Source organism: Dromaius novaehollandiae, chromosome 3, assembly GCF_036370855.1.
Source record: "Dromaius novaehollandiae isolate bDroNov1 chromosome 3, bDroNov1.hap1, whole genome shotgun sequence".
Classification (NCBI taxonomy): Eukaryota; Metazoa; Chordata; class Aves; order Casuariiformes; family Dromaiidae; genus Dromaius; species Dromaius novaehollandiae.
In genome coordinates, this window is record NC_088100.1 from 40,895,646 (window position 1) to 40,915,176 (window position 19,531).

A 19,531-nucleotide genomic window follows, 5' to 3' on the forward strand; every position below is an offset into this window, starting at 1 on the left:
AGCAGGCAGCCAAGGCAGATTGTTTGTGTCCCTTAAGAACTCCAGTACAGATCTCTCCCAATCATAGAAAACAAATTTTTCTTTTTCCTTCTTCCTAATATTTCTTCTGTCTAGACATCTGGAGCCAAACGTTCAGAGTATATTTCAACCACAATCTATTTTGTCTGTTTCCTTCACTTCTGTCTAGAAAAGCCTGTTGTAGTTCATTCCAGACACATCACAGTAACACTGAAGTAAAAGCTAAGCAACAAGAAGTTTCAATGATGACAATGTGATTAAAACTTTTAAAAGGTAGTTCTTTTTCTACTCTTCCTGGGTATTCTCTTTCGTTTATATAGCCTCTACTCCCTGTAAAGTTTCTGTTATCATTCTCTCCTGATGACCACTTCAGCTTTACTTTGCCTTCCTTGCCTTCTCTTGGACATGCTCAAATGAAATGCTGACTAAGCCTGAAGAAAGACACCACGATGTACTGAGACATTGACTCCATGACTCCATATGTTCTCCTAGATCACCATATTGCACATGAAGTGAAAAACCTTAATTTTACGCCCAGCTAATCCGTTACAGGCTGACAGCTCCTGCTCTTAAATCTCAAATCGACATTTGTCTCTTAAATAGTTAACTTAAAAAGGGCACAAAGTTGCAAGCACAATTTCAACACACCTATTTATAGTTTGGTTTGTTTGCTTGTTTTTTAAGGTTGAAAGTTTGTACATAGAGCTTTAAAAATAAATGTTCCATCTCTGTAGAATTTTCACTACTGCTCATAAAGGCAACTGTGGTCAAAGTATTCTGTGACCCTACAGACAGAGAAGCCAGGCTAAGCTCTGTAGGCTTCATTTAGGTATCAGTCTTCAGTCTTTAATGCTCCCTTGTTAAAAGCCATAAAACTATGGCATACAACAGAGAGATTGCCCTGCATCACCTGGTGTATTTCCAAACATCAGTGTAAGAATACTTAAATCCCTCAAAACAAGAGAATGAAGAACTAAAATACAAGTACAGAGTGCATCCCAATTCTGAAGCACGACAATAGTACTGGTTGAAAATACTGAGAATAGTCATATCAAAACCATATCACAGTAAATTACATTTGGAAATTTAAAATTATATGGCATTATTTTCCTGTGGTCTAAAACTTTAATTCCATGATTTTTTGGTATGCATATTAACAGCCTTCACTGTACTATTTACAGCCATTCCAAGGGCACAAAACTTAAATCTTACTACAAATATACAATGTATTCTGTAAAAGAACTATATATCACCTTATTTTAGTACTAATTTCTATATTTTTGTATTGGTACCAGTCATCCTAACACACAAATTCTCATCAGTATTAATAGTTCACATAAGTCTTCGGGACTTAGTATGGAATTTGTGAATGCCATATTTGAGAAGTAATCTTCTTGACAAGCCAAAAGAAATTGCAAAATTTAGCTAGTATGGGAGGGTGTGCAGGCAAAATAGGGTCAGCATTTGAGAATGAGGTCACCTGAAAGTCTCCCTGGTTCACTGTATCTGACTAAATATGAGGTTTGGCTGAGCAGACAAAGGTGTTTATGGATGGGGTTCATACCCACATTTCCTCAAATGCAATACAGCATCTCTAACAGCAGGGTATGCTGAGTCACTGCTCAGGAATGGCAAGGGCAAGTTTGGGTCCCAGAGCTACACATCAATTTTGTTTACAGGGATCTAATATGATGGACGAACGATCCATACTAAAATACTGGCACTTTAAATATTATTGCATTTTCCGAATTTTGCTTTTTTTCTTAAAGATTCCTTTGGTCCCTATATTACCAAAGTTCAGTTCTCCACTTTTACTTGCATGTTGACCGTGCACATTCTTGGTTCCTCCCCTCAAATCAAGGCTAAACTCTTGTGCTGTACACTGAATATGCTTATAGCTTTCCACCACCCAGAGTAGCTTTTGCTCCTCTCAAGAGTATGCTCTGCTTCTGAATTTGGGATTTTCGAAAGGGTCCAAACCATCATTCAAGCTTGTCACTCATATGCTGACCTTTAATAGGTAGGCCAGAGCATAACCTGAAGCTGCAAACGTTGGTAATGTAATAGACTGATATAAGGCCCAGCATGGGGAATTGGCATCACTGCAACGGGCGTGTTGTTTAGGACTACAATCATCATTTCATCCTAACATGATTTTGTAGATTGCTGATTGGGATAGAAGATGAGGTAGGGGGCAGGCTGGAAATCCTTTCATTTACACAACGGCCAGTCAGTTCAGTAACTCCACCATTCACCTTCAGAGGACACAACCACTTTCAAGAACAAAAAAACAATGCAGAATTTTTGAGCACATCATATGGCTTTTTTTTTCCTGAGAAACAGAACTGATGCTTTATGTAATTATTTGATTTGAAGCTCTACTACAAAAATGCTGAATTACACAATCTAACCTACACAACCTAAACAAGGAACTTGTCCTGTCTTGCCAACTACAGGTTTTCAATACACCTACCTCTCTTACTGATAAAATTCTGTTGATCACTTCTTGCCAAGCCAAATATCCTCGCTTGCCCAGTTTTGTAATTAAGCTTCTAAAATTAACCTAAAAGCCACTGTACTTTTTAATCTTTCTAGTAGGACCACTGCTAATGAATTCTTGCAGCTGCAGTCCTGTTCATACTCACACATTGTCTAAATTTGTCCTTGACATCAAAGTTGTATTACTCTCTCACATTCCCACTGCATCCAAAAGAGGAAGGGACGGGGAGGACGACCTGAAAAACTTTTCAGCATTTATAGCCCTTTTCTCCAAACCTTAACAATCCTCTGAAAGCACTCTGATCATTTTTGCTGTTCATCAAGCAGGACTTTTTATGTTAAGTCTGAACACTTTGCTATATATGAGGGTCTATTACACCCACCTCATTCCCCAAAATACTTACGACTTTTGAAAAACTTATTTTGCTGAGACAGTGTATGTATATCCTAAACTGAGGGAAGAGGGAAACTGTTCACTTCTTACCTTACTTTTGTTTTTCAGAGGGAGAAAAATATCAGTAAGTGACAGACTAGACACAGAGTAAGATCAGAGACAAGAACAATGATGACATGAAGGAAAATAAATGTGGAACGGCAGGTGGAGGGAGAAGTGAAAAAAATGTAAAGGACAAATAAGAACCCAGGAATTATTATAGATGATGATATTTTTCAGAATTCTACAAAGAATTTTTGCTTATTGAAAAGTCTAAACCATAGAAAGATCAAGGAAACTACCAACTACTCATCAGAAGAGGTTAAAAAAAGTTCAGAAGCTTCACCCATTAGAATGTGTTAACAATAAACTTGTATTCCTAATTTAACATGTATTCCCACAAAGTATTACTTTTAAAAGCAGATAGCCAGAATGATATAAACAGTAGCTGTTCTAATTCACAGTATGGCTATACTGCTCAGAATAGTATTTTTCAAAGACCTAATTCTGCAATTCTCCCTTACACTGAGGGACCTACTCGAGCTGAATAATACCGTACCGAAGTCTGCAAGAGTCAACAATAGTTTAAGAATTCTGAATTGCATTGTGTCTTAGTAGAAATGTTCATCCTATCAGGAAGACTAAAACAATAATTCCATATTTCCAGAAACATTAACAGATACTACAGTGTTATTCCATGGACTACTGAGTCACAGCTCTAGTGACCAAATTTAACACATTCTGTTTTCACAAAATTATTTTAAACAGTTTAAGAAATATACATAGTTAAATTAATCCTTCCTAAAAGACATTTTCTCTGACTCAAACATAACAAACCAATCACTAAAAAATTTATTTCATAATAAGGGTTGACCAGTGAAACACTTTGTCAAGGTTTCAGGGGGGAAATTAACAAGAAATAAACAATATGGAGAGTGGGAATGAACAACTTTTCTTTAAACCAGCTTTCAAACCTAGTAAAGATTGGAAAGTGCCCAAAGGGCTCCTGCATGCTTTCTTTTTCTAACCAGGACCATACAGACTTTGTTCCCAGCTGTCAGCAAAGGCTCCTTCTTGCCCACAACTCCCATGTTTCTTCCTTACATATTTGCCCTACAGCCTGTGTAAACAGGAGAACCTGCTATTGAGCACCTAAGAGAGGACCAATTGCCTGGTTTCAAAGAGAAATTTGAGAAAGAGGTGATGGAGTAGCCTAACAAGAAGCACTGGGAACATATATACCACTTACAGGCTAACTTCTCCACCCCCCTCCATCCCATCTCAATTTCCCTATCTACATAAAAGATAACTATCGCTATTGCAATATAGATTCACCTACTAAAAACCTAGATTAGGTATACCATGCCAGCGAGACCACCTGTTCCAGAGACAATTCCATGATCATGCAGTGGCTTCTGCACTGATTTTGGTATAACAAGTTCATTATATGAAATAATGTCAAAACCTTGTTATTGCTTCTTACCCGTTCCAGTCAAACTATGAGAAAATAAGACAACTACACGTGTACGAAACTTTTTTGCTTCTTTGGGATTGCAAAAAATGTCAGAATTTAAAATTGTGCCCAGACTGTAGCTGAATTACTTATCTAATAATCAGTTTTACATTGGGGAAAAAGTCTGATTTACTATTGCTAAGACCTAAATTATGTTCAAATATGCTCAAATATACTCTAGAAATGGAACATTTTTAAAACAATGTTTAGCAGACCTTTTCAAACCACTACCTTCTCTTGAGCAGGTGTAAATAAATCAGTATCTACTACAAAGCTGCTTTCAATCTTAATTCTGATGCATTGCCTGTTACCAAGCTACACAATACCCAAACACTTCTGGTGTTTAAACTTACTATGAATTTCTTAATTATACAAATAAAATTAAAATAGAAATGTGAATCATAACTAATGATAAATGCAATAAAACTGAAAAAGTACTTACGTTAAATTTAATAATATCATATATCAGGTACCGAGGGACAATCTGTCCATTAACCTTGTCGATGATCATTTCCTTAAAAGAAAAGAGATGACATTTACATTTATTTCATGAATATAAAAGAATGTGAACACATTTATATCTAGTGCATATACCTGTAAGCATTATGTAATCAACTACTGGCCACATCTTACAAAAGAGATTGTTATAAAAAAGATTTTACAATAGATCAAGATTATAAAAATAATATGATGGTGTTAAATGCTTCTCATGAAGCATTCAATAAAAATCCAGAAAGCTCTACTGAGAGTCCACATTCTGATCTGCAACATTTACACATCACTTTCTCCACAGCGTTCAAAACCATTACCTTTCTTGAGTGAATAATATATATATATTTTTAAACCTCAGTAAAAACTGTGATGAGTTAAGTAAGGACTTTTGGAAATCTGCCCTACAACAAGCAAGTACAACAGCAAGGAAGTAAAGAACAAGCATTAATGTCCATTTTGTATGTTGAGATTCTATCTTTTAACATTAACATGCTCTAAGCAACAGTAACAGCTACAATTTGCTTGAATGTTGCATTGTGACTAAGCAGTAGGATTCCATCAAATGGAAATATCACACAGAATAGCTGCATCACATGAAGTTATTTAAAATTCAATATATACTGGTAATGTGTCTTGAAAATATGTCTGCCAGGACAAAGTCTATTAACTATCAAGATACAAACGCAAAAGTGTTTCCTGAAATTATATTACAAATACACATACATCTTACATGCTGATACTTGCACCTGAAACAGACTGGCTATTATATGAATTGGACATAAAAATGATTTAGTTTGATAGGAATTAGCCATGATTGAAAATGGTAACAGTTAACTGCAGTAAATCATCGTCATAGACAATTTTGAAGTATTCCCTTCCCTAAGTGCAAGCAAACTCCCCCCTCCCCTGCAAAGTCTTGGATAATAGGAAATCTGTGCCAGCTAAGGATTTTTTGCTGCTCATAACAAAGTAAAATGCTAAATTTACACATATGACATGAGACAGAAGGAAACGGTAAAAACAGTTCACTATCGCATGAGGAAAACAAGATTATGAGCTTGACAATTAACCCAAAAGAGAACCTTAAATCAAATTTATTTCTTGTTAGGTCAGTAGCTTTTTTACATTTATAACTTTTTAACCTCTCTTAGAATCCATTACTTCTATAAAGTGAAGCAAAACAAGACTGGCAGTGTAATTTAATTCAATGAGTGAAAAATACTCCTTTGAAATATTGCAATATCTTATTCTTAACTCTAAAAATCATTTAGTCATAGATTCTGTCAAATAATATCCAGAAAAAGTCTTAGATGTGATGTAATGAAATGCCATTCCATCACTTCCCAAAATTTGGTAGGATGCTGGCAGACTACCAAAGGAACAGCAGAACAACTTTGACAGTAAATTTGGTAAGTAATTGTGAGAACAGATGGAATGGGTACACCCTAAGACAGAAGATGACGTGATGCTTAAACTTGGAAGAGTGTGTAAAGATACCACTACTAAAGAAAAAAAAAAAAAAAAGAAAAAGAAAAGACAAGACATGAATCAGGAGAGTGTTTTCCCATTAGAAAAAAGGAACAAAGTAAAAAGGAAACAAAAAGGCTATCATATTCCTTTAAAGTTTCACTTGAATTATGTAATAAAACTATTTTTTAAAATACAAATAACATATTTAAGTTTGGGGGATTCATTTCCTCAGAATGCATATTCAGAGATTCAGCTTTGATAAAGCTAGCATTTGTATGCAAAACTGAAAACTTTCTAATGCAGGATATTGCATGATTTTATGCCTAATTTTCAAAACCTGAATTATCTGAAAATGCAGTTTAAGATTTGTAAAATACAGCCCAAAAGACCAGGCGTGATTTTTAAAAGTTCTCTGGAATGCTTAGTTTTAACAGGAAACTAATTTCATAACAATACTTTTTCTCTACTTCAGACATCAACTTTTTTTGCCTCTATTACTTGTCAAACTAGCCTCCTCTCATCATCTCTTCATCCCCTTTTTTTTTTTCCTTCCCCACCTCTTGTTCTCTTGCCACATTCTAACATGCCAGCCCCTGAGGCAAATACACAATGACTCAGTATGTCGCAGGAGCAGAGCTGACAAACTCCGAGATGCTCATCTCTGGCATGACACTAACACTCACTGCTCCATTAGGTATGCCAATACAACTGTCATAGGGCAAAAGCTGTAAAGTTTATCATGAAAAGATTCAGATTAAAGGTATTCTAACATATCATCATTTAGGATTCTGATTTCAAATATCTCCTTGAAATTATGAGAATTGAAAAATACCTTGGGATTAGATCCCAAAAGGAAGTCCATTGCATAGACTGTTGGAAAAATGTAGTATTTGAGACATTAATCAAATGTGAACCCAGTAAATCTGATTTGATAAATAACCTGATACTACAAGATTGTATTTAAGTCAACTTTTAGATAACTGAAACAAAACTTAAAAGCAAAATAATCAGGTGACAACATAATAGAACAAAACTACCCACAAGATATAGCTGTATCCATGCATTTCCATTTACATAGCCTGTGTAGATTTACAGCCGCTATAGTGTGTTTTAAAATTCCCACTACTAGGACATACGATCTTTACCACCTGTCCATTAGCCATTACTTTCAGTCCTAGCTTAACCTTCAGGTTTGCAGAACCGGGTCCAGTGGCCAGCTCCTTTGATGTAAACTGACAAAACTGCAAGTGTTAATCTCCTTTTCTTAATCTTCTAGTGTTGCAGAGCACAGTCTTAGAAGCAACTGTGCTAAGAGCTTCTGGCTGGACAAGCGCCAAAAGAACAATACTGGAGCGACAGCTCAGGAACAGTTTTTTTTCCTTGAATCATGTATCTAGCAACAGCTTGGACTTAAAAAATAATCCAAAATTTAATCACAAATCAAAGGATCTTATCTTACCAGCAACTTGCAGAATGTATTTTTAGTTGAGACAGAGTATGAAATCAAATCTAATCACACATTTTTTATTGTTCCTTTCCCCTCCTGTCCCTTGCCTTTCTTTTACTTTTTTACCTTCAACATAATTTTAGCTGCTGCTATATTCTAGGAATGAAAAGATCTTAAAATCTATATTGCACGAAGTGCCAGTCTTTGCAGGCTTACAAGGCTACAAGTTATGCCACTTCCAGCAGAACTTACAAGTAAGAGAGAGAGAGAGAGAGAGAGAGAAATAAAAAAGCCCCCACACAATAAGCTCTTACCCTACAGTAACTGCAGTTCTTCTGTATGCTGTCACCAGTGTAGATCTCGCACTGTGCTCACGTGCCCAGTAAGCATTAAATCAGAGCTCCACGAGAGCCACGTCCACCTCGGACCACGCGCGTCAGGTACTCCACCTCGAGGGCATTAGGGCAGAGTAGCTGTAACTTTCCCTTAGCCCCTCCATCTGAAGACTAGGCTAACCAGAGACTCCAAAAGTGGGGAGTGACAGACTCTCATAAAACAACACATACGCCTATATCACTTTTGCTGTTTTTAAATGTAAGTAACAAAATTTGACAGCCTTAATTGCTTGGAGAAAACCAGAAATGTATCTGTTTTCTTCTAGTGTGGGGTTACTAAGGAAACCCTCACACAGCTGAATTTTATTGGATGTTCTGCCACACTTGTGAGCGGTTTTGAACACCAGATGTATTGCTCACAAACATAGATGGCTAACAACTAGTTTTATTTGTGAAATGAAAGGAACAGCCTGGCAGCTCAAAGATTACAGTTTATCGCACTTGCTGAAAAAGAACATTTTTATATACTTAGATGCTTTATATTTACAATAAACTTACAAGTTCCTTGTTCACACAAATAGTAAACAGCAAATCAAAAGAACAAAATTTTTCATGTCTAAGGGCACCTCTGCATCTTCTATTCAATTGTTGCAATGACAGGTAGAATGCCAAGAAAGTTCCTGGAAACAACTAACTAGTTTTCTTGCATGACAGCCAAAACATTTAAACAAAAGTCTTTCCATTCCCTCAGACAGTAGTAGGGAGGCAAAACACTTGGCTTCTAAAGAAATACTTCATATTCTACTTAGTCGCCTCTGGGTAATGTTCAAATTAGCTTTGATGAGCTTTGCAGAAAGCTGTCTTCAATACCACAATAAGTTACAACTCGAGAGCTGAAGATGAGCAATGAGCCTTCCAGCAGATCTCTTGCCACCCCAGATGTAATTGATCATACTAAGAAATGTTTGCATTTGATAAATATATCTAAGATTCTCAGGGACACCTGCATGAAAGGCTTCCATCACAAGCATTAAAGCAAGTTAATAGAACACTGAATTCACAGAAATTGTCTTTATGGAAGTTTTGTACATTGTCATTTTAGGTAAAGGTTGGGGGTGGGGTGTTATCATATCCTTAATACAAGTAGTTGTTTCACTCCATGGCAGTGATAGTCAGAATAGGACTGTTTTGTTTTTTCTTCTTTCCAATACATTGATATTAGCTTCAAACTTTGTAAGATTAATATCAAGCAGCACCACTCGGGTCACACCATTCTACACTTTCACTCTCTTGAAGTGAAAGAGCTACTTCAAGAGTAATATGTATGAACTACTTCTACATGTAATTAAAGAATTAACTGCAACAACCCTTCAGTACTAATTAGCAAAATACATTAACGCAAAAAAGCCAGAATTTTCTTGCCATGGATTAAAAAAAGAAAGCAATCGTGCACATATAGCCAGAGTAAAGGAACAGTAATGGAAATAATCATTTGGTACCAACATTAAGGAAACATTCAGCTACTGAGTTGAGCTGTTGTGATGCTTCAAATAGGCAAATTTTACTCTCAAACATGTTGACAGGAATTTCTGAACAGACAGTAAATTCCATCATCAACTTTTTTTTTTTAATTCATCGTACTTAAATTTAGAAATCTGAATTAGCCATAGAAAAGTTTTAGTTTTATCTCGAGGTACTTCATTCAGCCAAGACTTCTTAACTTCATTCTATTTTGCTTTTCACTTCATGAAAAAAACTGAAAAAGATCACACTAAGACTAACTTTATGCCAATAAAGTGAAATACTGTGATGCAATTGTAGTTCATGTCCTGGGTAACTGAGAGAATCTGACACAATCAGTAACTAAGTTTTTCCAGCTTCATCTCTTCTTAAGAGACTTCAGAAGCTATAAATCTGGGAGTTACTGGCCTCACAAAACACAAGATCAGAGCACCCCAATAGCCACTGCCACATTTATGCACATTTATTGAATAAATGTGCTTCCCTGTCCTCTGCTGTGTATATATTAGTCACCCTTACTAAATCATCTGCTTTGAAACACACAAAGAGAAGCAGCTTCACTCAAACACAGCCCTTTGAATCATCTTTTCCAAAGACTTCCTTGCAAAAGCCTGACAGCAAACAATTTGCTCCTTTTCAATTCTGGTGAGAGACAACGAAGGCGAAGGCAACCTACAATTTCACTTGGAGACCTGCCAAAGTTCAGTCTAAAGACTTCACCCTATCTTAGTAACTTCTGTGCAACTTTTGCTTCCTGAAGTGTTCTTTTTTAATAAAACCCTCAGTCACTTTCCTGGGTAGGAATGCTCTGCACAGGTCATGGTGCCCGTTAAAAGAAAGGCACTATAAGGACAGGACATACTTTACAGCTTATTCCCCACTGGTTGATGGCCATAATGATACGATATGTATTGGTACAGTAAGCCTTGTATTCTTAAAAGTGTCATGGGCCAAAAACATTTCTGTAATCTTTCCCCAATTTATCAGCTCTTCCATTATCTCCTCCAGTGGCAGTCTGCCATTTCCTCTCGTAAAGGACAGTTCAGTAGTTTTCTTCCTGACACAGTTGAGACCTTGCCAGGGACTCAGGTACTAAAAGGAAGCACTCTTTATTCTGCGATTAACTCTGATCGTTATCAGCAAGATGATTCTGCTCATACACACCTCCTTTGACCAATGTTAATATGAATCTCAAGTTCTCTCCCTTCTATTTCACCTTTTATACAAAACTTACTCTGGTCTCCCTTTCCTCTCTAAGCATCCTTTATATCAAAGTTATTTCCTGGACTCCAGACCCTGCCTACTTCTATTAAATTCCTTCATCCTGCTAACCAATCACAACTAAAGAATCCTAATAAATATGAAGAAGTGCTATTTTCCTTTTAAAGAAACAATGCTAGTTTAAAGCTAACAGCCTGTTCACTTGATCTCAAACACCTGACATTTCAACAAGTTTAGCTGCTCCTGAAACATGATGTAGTAGTCCACAGTTATGGATTACACTTTTTTTTTTTTTTTTTTTTTTTTTTTTTTTTTTAAAATCCTGCAGTCCTGGTACAGTAGGCTATTCTAATGAAGCACTGCACATGTTATCTAGCTGTTCAGGATAGCTCTTTCTGAAGCCCCTTCAGGAACAAGTGGCATCAAGCTACTTGGTCTGGTTTTGTTCCATCTTTTATTCTTCCATACAGTGAAAAACAGTAGGTTTAAGGTGCATACCAATTTGTTTTGATAGCACTAAAATCATTTCACTGCGATCTCCAGTGCTAGTTTCAAAAGGACAAGCTCGCATTTTTCTCATGTTTCACTGCAAGCTTATAGGAACACCCCATAGTAAGTACAAAGCCAACATTTCCTTCTTTCAATACAACCTCTAGATCCTCCTTCACCAACACAGCTACAGAAGAAGAAGAAGAAGAACCACAGAAAAAAAAAAAAAAAGCCCGAACCCACACTCCCCAGTGGTTTGGCTAGTGGTGAGCTGAGCACTGTCACTCTTACTGATTGTCTTCTCACAAGACATATCAAGTCAGTGCAGGCAGAGCTCTAGAACAAGTTCTGATGGCACACTCATCCCGTTCATCTCTCAGACCAGAACCGGTATATCACTGAAAGCACTGTCTGAAATATACTGACTACAAGCAATTTCATCAAGTGATTCAAAAGCAGCTTCAGAGACTTTGCCAAACCATCATCCACAAGCACTGCTTGGGTGAGGGATGAATAGTTCCTACACGGGTTCAACAAAATAGAACTGCAGTTTATGGACATTGGCAAACCATTATTTTTTCTCAAGAGCTTTAGAAACAGCAGAAAGACAAAAATAGCACCAGTCTTATCTCAACAGTATGGAACCTAAAGTATGTTATTAATAATGTTCTTAAGTATGTCATTAAGAAGCTGTCTGGCTGAAGAGGTTCCTATCAGACATGCCAGCTTGTGCAACTACTTTTGGGCTGAGAACCTCTCATTTATTGTATTATTCTCTCAATCTTTCAGTGAAGTAAAAATGGTGGAAAGTATTCCATTATCTGCTTCTCTGTCTCTGACAAGGTTCACTTTTCCTTGCAATAATTCTCCTCACAGATTTGATTTATACATGCTTCAGGTGTAAATATGTGTTCAATAGGGCAGATTATTCACAGAAGTGACATTTCAAGGGGGATACTGACAACAAAGGCCCCAGAAAGGAAAGAAAATAACAATGAGAATGACAATATGGTCTTCCATATTTGAAAGTTGCATTGGACCTCAGAAAACCAAAGTGGAAGATCATCGCAGACGCTCAGCATTCCACCAAGAGTAACACAGCCAGGTCAAGAGACTCCAGCACTAATGAAATATGATAGCAATTGACATTCATGTACATTCACAGATACTTAGTGTAAGAGCTAACAAAATCTTTTTGCTAAAATAGAAAAGTCAAGAGGAGTATCCTCTTCTTGTGGCTACTGTTCTGAAAAGCTTAGCAAGCAATAATAAACACTTCAGGACAGCCTTTAAAACAAGGTATAAAATGGATGTATTTATTGTTTACAAACGGTATTCAGAGTTCATTAGTCGTGCTAATTTATGTAGACTTGCTACTTAGAAATGTGCTAGTCTTAAACACATGCAACTAAACAGTTTCTAAATTGCAGTCAATAATTCAGATCAGCTGAAAATAAAGATGACGAAAGCAAAATTCTCAATTAACAGAAGTATATCAAAAGACTACCAAAAGCTTATCAAATTTTAGAAATATATATTGGCAATGCTTACTATAAAGCTATAATAACAAATGAGGTTCTGCACTTATTTCTTTAGATTCTCTTCAAGCCTCTTCTCATATTCAGAGAATATCTCAATACATCGATTTACTTTAAAGTAAACAGCTCCCCCCAGAGCAGTCATCACTGCTATTCTATAATATAAGAAGTGACATAAAACAGTGTGATTCCCACATGTAGCCAGCGAACAAATCTATATTACTCCTAAAACCCCATAATTCACTGATCCAGGCATAAAACTTGGGCCAGTTTCTGAACCAGATACGACAGCACTAAAAACATTAGATGTATTATATGCTCCTTACCCCATCCAGAAGAGTATTTGCTAGATGGCTGCGAAGATCTTTACGAAATGGAAATTCCAGATTAGATACATGAAAAATTGAATTATCTCTATCAATCATATAAACTTCATTTTTGCCATCAATCAGCATCATGTACCTGTAAAGACAAGGTTAAGACATTATACTTATAGATATGTCCTCTAAATCTCTATTTTAATTCATATTAAATGTTAAAAAGCAGCCATGACAGATGTTATGAAAAAAAGCATTAGAAAAGAAAGTTTTTACCGTTAGAAGTTAAAACCTTTTGCTTCATAAAAACAGTGAATTTAATTCAATACAATTATGATTGAGGAAATATTTCATAGCTAATAGCTTAGACTATACACATAACGATGCCTGTGCATACAGATACAATGGTGCCTGAAAATCTAATAAAAATAACACAGGCTTCAAAACCATAACAAAAACATGAAGCTAATTCAGTTAGGTTCAGCTAAAAAGACCTCTTACTTCTGCTTTTTCTTTATGAAGCGGACCAGAACTTTAGCTGGTATAGATCTGCAGAGTTTCATCAAAAAGAAAACCCTTTTCCTAACTATCACTGGTTATTTACATTGCAGGACTGCAAAGTCTCAGCCAGCTATGGAGCCTCTTTCACTAAAACATTAACATATTTAGCTAAGGAAAATTCCTCCTTCAGTACATATAAAAAACCCAAAACCCCAAATCTTACTACAAGCAATTTTTAAGCTTAGCTCAATTGCAAATTTCTAAATTTTCAAAATATATGCAATTTGTTTATGTTATTACAGCATTTAGGAGCCCAGGTGATGAATTTAGACATCTCTGTGCTAAACACACAGAAGACACTTTTAGCCCTATAGAGTTTACATTCTGTATTCAATAAAACCCAGTGAACAAGTTGAAAGACAAGCTATAAAAGAAAATAAGACACGCTAACCATCATGATACGTGTAACACACCTGAATTACCTTTGTAAAGTTTCTCTGATCTTTGCAATAAGAGTATTAAAATAGAGTTTCAGGAAGGACAGCAAGGTAGCTGAGCAAAAAAGTACTTCTCAAACATGTGCAGCAGCCTAGGAGAACACATGCTCTCACTGGAGGAAAAAAAACCCAACTACTAAGATATTTTGGTGGAAACTAATACCAAGGGCCAGATGCAAGAGTCAACATCTTGGCAATGAATGATAAGCAGCCCTGAAACTAAACATAGCAGCCTGAATCTGATACGGTAAAATAAGGTAGAAACTGCTGAGGGACTCAGAAAGCTGGCAAAGTAAAGAAGACCAGAAAAGGGCCTTTTCAGAACCACTAAACAGATAACGACAAGGCCTGGCTGCACTAAGTAAAACCAGTGAAATGAATGCCATCAATGCTATCAATGTGCGTTATGTTGTGAATATTATGAAATTCATAAGAATTACGGATGTTATCAAAACATGATCCAAAGGCAGCCTGAAAGAGCCGTTAGGTGCACAGACAGGAAAGATCACAACTTAAAAGTGGTAGGAAAAACATCTACAAGAGAGAAACTTGACACGAAGATTCAAAAGGAAGTCTGAGTTTGGTCTCAGTCAAAATTGAGTTATGTCAGTAAAACAAATTACCACCTGCCAGCTGAGCTGCCATAACTGAATTTATGCCCGATCATGCCGTAACACCCACATTTGTGGCCTACAACAAAACTGGGAGCATTAGCTTAAGCAGAAGTTTCTTTCACTGAGCCTGACATTTCACCTTGCATGCAGACAGGCTAAAAGTACAAACATGGTAATAGAGTTTCTACTGACTAAAGTCAAAATCACAGAAACCAGAAAAAGAAGAAAATAGGAGCACTATCAACTGCCAAGATACTACAGTGGTTCTAAAAGTTCACAACATTCAGCATTCTCAAATACTCTCGGAGGCAGGAAGAGCAGGGGTATAAACCTTCCCAGAGCAATTAACCCCTTCGGATTGCAGTACAGTTTTCTTTGATAGCACAAAATAGGGAAACGCTTCATTAGAAGTAAGCAATGACAGGAGTTTCACCATCCACATCAGGCTGTTTTGAAACAAAGAAAGCAGGTTTTGAAGACTAACTCAGGGGGAAAAAAAAAAAAGGAAAAAAAAAAAAGCATTACTTCTCCTTGAAAAGTCCTGGTTTTGCAGAAATAACAAGATAACGGTAGTCTTTTCTAAAATTCACCGTTGCTCTCACAAGTAATGCCCACAGAATCACTGTTGCCCAAGCAAAGCAGCAGCATTGCCCAGAAACCCTTCAGGCACACGGTCCCCACAAGCAGCTCAGTTGACTTCTGCACAGATCCTACCACTCAGTAAATCTGCTTTACCAATCAGTTATCTGAATTTACCAATCGGTAAATCTGATTATAGGAGCACAATACCACCTATGCAGCTTAAATAAATACTTTCTTTCAATATTATGACTACAATAATAATCCACTATAGATCAGCTTCACTAATGTTTCTCCACTTACGAGTACTTAGAGATGTTCAGTATCAGTTGTATAAAAAGAAAGTCGATGTGTAGGAGTGGAAAGTGAACAGGAGAGCTACTGGACCCCATTAAAAATAACTGAAGTCTTCAGGAGGGAACAAGTAGAGATTATATCAATAAAATATTAGGAAAGCTGCACATGAGATGCTTTATAAAAAAATAATTCAGTAGACGTGTTCAGCTACGTGACTTGACACCATTGCTTTAGCGGTGAGAATCTGCAGACAAAATTAATTCTTCAAACCATGTAAATTTACTCAAAATTAAAACTGATTATAAAAAGTATGCCGCTTTTTTTTTCTAAATTAAAGAAACCATGGGGAGGGATGGACAGATGCATAAGCAAGGGGGAAAATTACATGCATTAATTTACTGTTTTAAATAAAGCTTAATCGGCTTCCTCTGCAGTCTCATATTCATTACAGTTTTAAGGTGCATGTTTTCATTGCAATCTGCCTTACATATAAAATAGCCTCAGAAACAAGTTCTAATGCGTCCAAAGAACTAGCAGTTACAAAAACAGTATTTGTATCACGATTAGAAATACATACAAAATAAGATCTTATAACTGCTTTGAAAATAACCAAATTGTTAAAAGCTTTGGTTTTGGCCACCTGCAGTAACCAGAGGTTCTGATGACATATGGAAGCCTTCAAAGGCTGTTACTCAAACAAAAGTAACAACTCTTTCTCTAGATCATTCACTCAGAATTTTTTTTTTTTTTTTTTTTTTTTTTTTACAGAAATGTACTTAAAAATTGATAGGTGGATAGCTCAACAACAGTGCTGACTCCTTTTCCTTCAAACCACAGTGCTCACGTTGCATCTCTTCTCTCTCCATTTATCTCTTTCTCTTTTTAAATTATTTTTCTTTATACTGTAAATTCAAAATGGCAAGAGCATCATCAAATTTTATGGACTGCATGCAAAGGATTTCGAATCAGAGATCATCAGGACTCACAAGCAAAGAGAGAGAGAGAAAGAGCATGGGCTTACTTGGCAGGGGGAAGGGGGAGAGATCTGGGTCACAGGACAATAAATTAGCCTAATGTAGACCATTTGTCATCAGCCTCATGACAATATATTTGTCTAACTTAGAAGCTGCACAAGTTATTTGCATGGGTAAGACAGGAGACAGACCCAGGTGCGCCTGTTCTGAAAGAGGTTTTTTTGTTTTATTTTGTTTTTAACTGAAAGACTGGACTCCCCTCCTGCCCCCAAGATTTGATAAACTATTCTAATTTATAGATTTAATATATTCAGGCATAGCAAGGAAACACAGATACACACACCACATAAATATTCTACTTACCGCAAACTAGAACTCAAAACCAATTAGGCAGATGGAAGAAACCTTTTACATTATCTAAGCCATCACCTTGACATAAAACAGCTTCAAATTACATACTTATATACTGAAGTCTATCTTTAAACTGTCTCCCATAGCTACCTTTGAAAACACTTTTCGTCAAACCCATCTTACGGTATTCATCTATATTCCCTCTTTGAATTTCTTTTTACTGAAAAGAGCTAAGTATATGCAATTCATATTTTTTTTTAGAGCAAGGACTATAGGAGGAGTCCTTGAACTAGCATTCTCTCTCTACACTGTGCTATATTTAAATCATTATTACATATTCATTTCAATTATCAAAGTTTTCTCAAAACAGAAAAATCAAGTTATTTCAAACAGTAAATGCAAATTAGCAATACTGGCAAACCAGCTGGTAGAGGGAAATTTGTGCTACCTGTGTACAAGTACAGATGATTAATTCCACATATACATTATCCCAATCCAGTGAAAGGGAAAAAAACAGCCCTGAAATTCTAATCCAGAGACAGAGAACTGCTCTGTATAGTGAAAACCACATCTCAAAAAAAGCTTTAAAAAGCTTAAAACTCATTAAAAATCTACATATCAGCCAGCAAAACACATAAAAATTAGCATAAAAGCTATAATTAGATACATCTCATATCTGCATGGTTACTATCAGAAAGCATTAACCTTTCCTTACGGTTATTTTCCTTAGGAAAATAATCAGCAAAAAGAAAAAATTAAAGAGATTTTTTAGAACATGACTTCTTGCTGCTAACACCTTGTTCCATCTTAGCACTTAATATTAAGTTAGGTTTACTTAAATAAGTCAGTTTACTTAAATAAACTCAAACATCTAGAAACATATGACTACGCTCAGCAGTAACGTTTATTTCCACACATTACTTTGAGTTTGTTTCCACATTTACCAGTAAAAATTTGTTATAACAAACATCAACTTTCTATGCAATAATTTCAAGCTTTCAAACAGTACTAGCACACACAGAGTATATGGTGGGGGCAAGTCTTCTTCCCCAGAAATAACATCTTAAACTTGCCTTCAATTATCCCTCAAGGTCACAAATACAGCCTAGGTGTTAGAAGGCACTATTATAATTCAGTAATTCAGAACAGCTTGTTACAGCTCACTCACTCTCCTGCTATGCAACATAGTAAAATAAGCAGCAAGCCTGCCAAGTGAAAAGGTAGATTTAAAATATATGTGCATTTCTAGGAACTTGTCACATTTTAGGTAACTTACAGTAATGCATCTGCTTGGATTTCCTAACACTTCAAATACTACAAACTCACACAACAAGTGACCTATTCCATTGGCTAAAGCTGTAACGGATTCAGTGGCTGGAAGTGAGTTTGATTTGTTTAACAAGCCATTATGGAACACTGAGATAAAGCCTATTGCAAGTCTAATTTAATCAAGCTCTTCAAGATGTATGATAGATATTTAGCATGCTCAAGACCAGATTTTTTTTTTTTAACCAAAAATATTTATTTATTTAGTCCACACATGCATTCAATACACTGAAGCATCCTTATTAAGGCTGAAAAATTTTGGGACAGGGACTCAGTCACCTCAAGTTCTTATTTCATAGCATATAAGTTATGCCTCTTTCTCCATGTACTCATCCATAGTTATATTTCACTTTCCAGTCATCTGAACCAATGCATGCCACGAGTTTTCTTGGTTCCTTTAGAGTGCCACAACCACTGTGATCATTTTTGTTAGAGTATAGCAGCTGGAAAAGACATAATGCAATCCATAAAATAAGCTCACAGATGTCAAATATGGGAATATTTCTCAGCAAATCAGCTAGAGTTACCTGCTTCTTTATATCTACCTCACCCATAAGTAATTTGGCCAATAGAAAATTTCTTTATTCTACCTCACCCATAAGTAATTTGGCCAATAGAAAATTTCTTTATTCAACAATCAAGACAAAGGTAGATATTTCATTAGCCCTGTTAAAAGTTACAAGAAATTTAAAAGGCTGTCTAAAAAGTTTTGTTTCTTTAATATTAAAAGTTAGTTTTTAAAATATCCAGACCACAAAGTTTAGTTTCACTGTGATTATAAAAAGCAGGATTTAAGAAAAGCATGGATAAACTAACTCAAGTCAAATAAAATACCCATTCTTTGTATAAAAAGTCTGAAAGTGATCCAAGCAACACAGTTTGTCAGAATATGAATTATTACCAACATAAAATAGAATAAATTTGGTCAAGGATGGACAAACAACTCTCAGAAGTGTTCCATAAGCAGGTGATAATTGAAAATGCACAAGAACCATAAAAGCTATGCAAACATGTCAAGATTTTGGTTAAACTGAATTTATCAATTTATCAGATTTTTTTTTTTAGTCAAAAACAGAAGTTCACATGCTTGACGTCAGGC

At 36.0% G+C, this 19,531-nt stretch overlaps 1 protein-coding gene across 3 annotated transcripts in view; it reads right to left on the reverse strand.

Annotated features, from left to right (window-relative positions):
• Positions 1 to 19,531, reverse strand: part of RNGTT (RNA guanylyltransferase and 5'-phosphatase) — a 193,850-nt gene that overhangs the window by 127,133 nt on the left and 47,186 nt on the right. For all 3 annotated transcript variants that reach the window (XM_064508770.1, XM_064508769.1, XM_064508768.1), the window contains 2 exons: positions 13,303 to 13,438; positions 4,906 to 4,977 (listed from right to left, as the gene is read on the reverse strand). In XM_064508770.1, the coding sequence (XP_064364840.1) occupies positions 4,906 to 4,977; positions 13,303 to 13,438 (208 nt within the window). The remainder of the gene's footprint in view (positions 1 to 4,905; positions 4,978 to 13,302; positions 13,439 to 19,531) is intronic.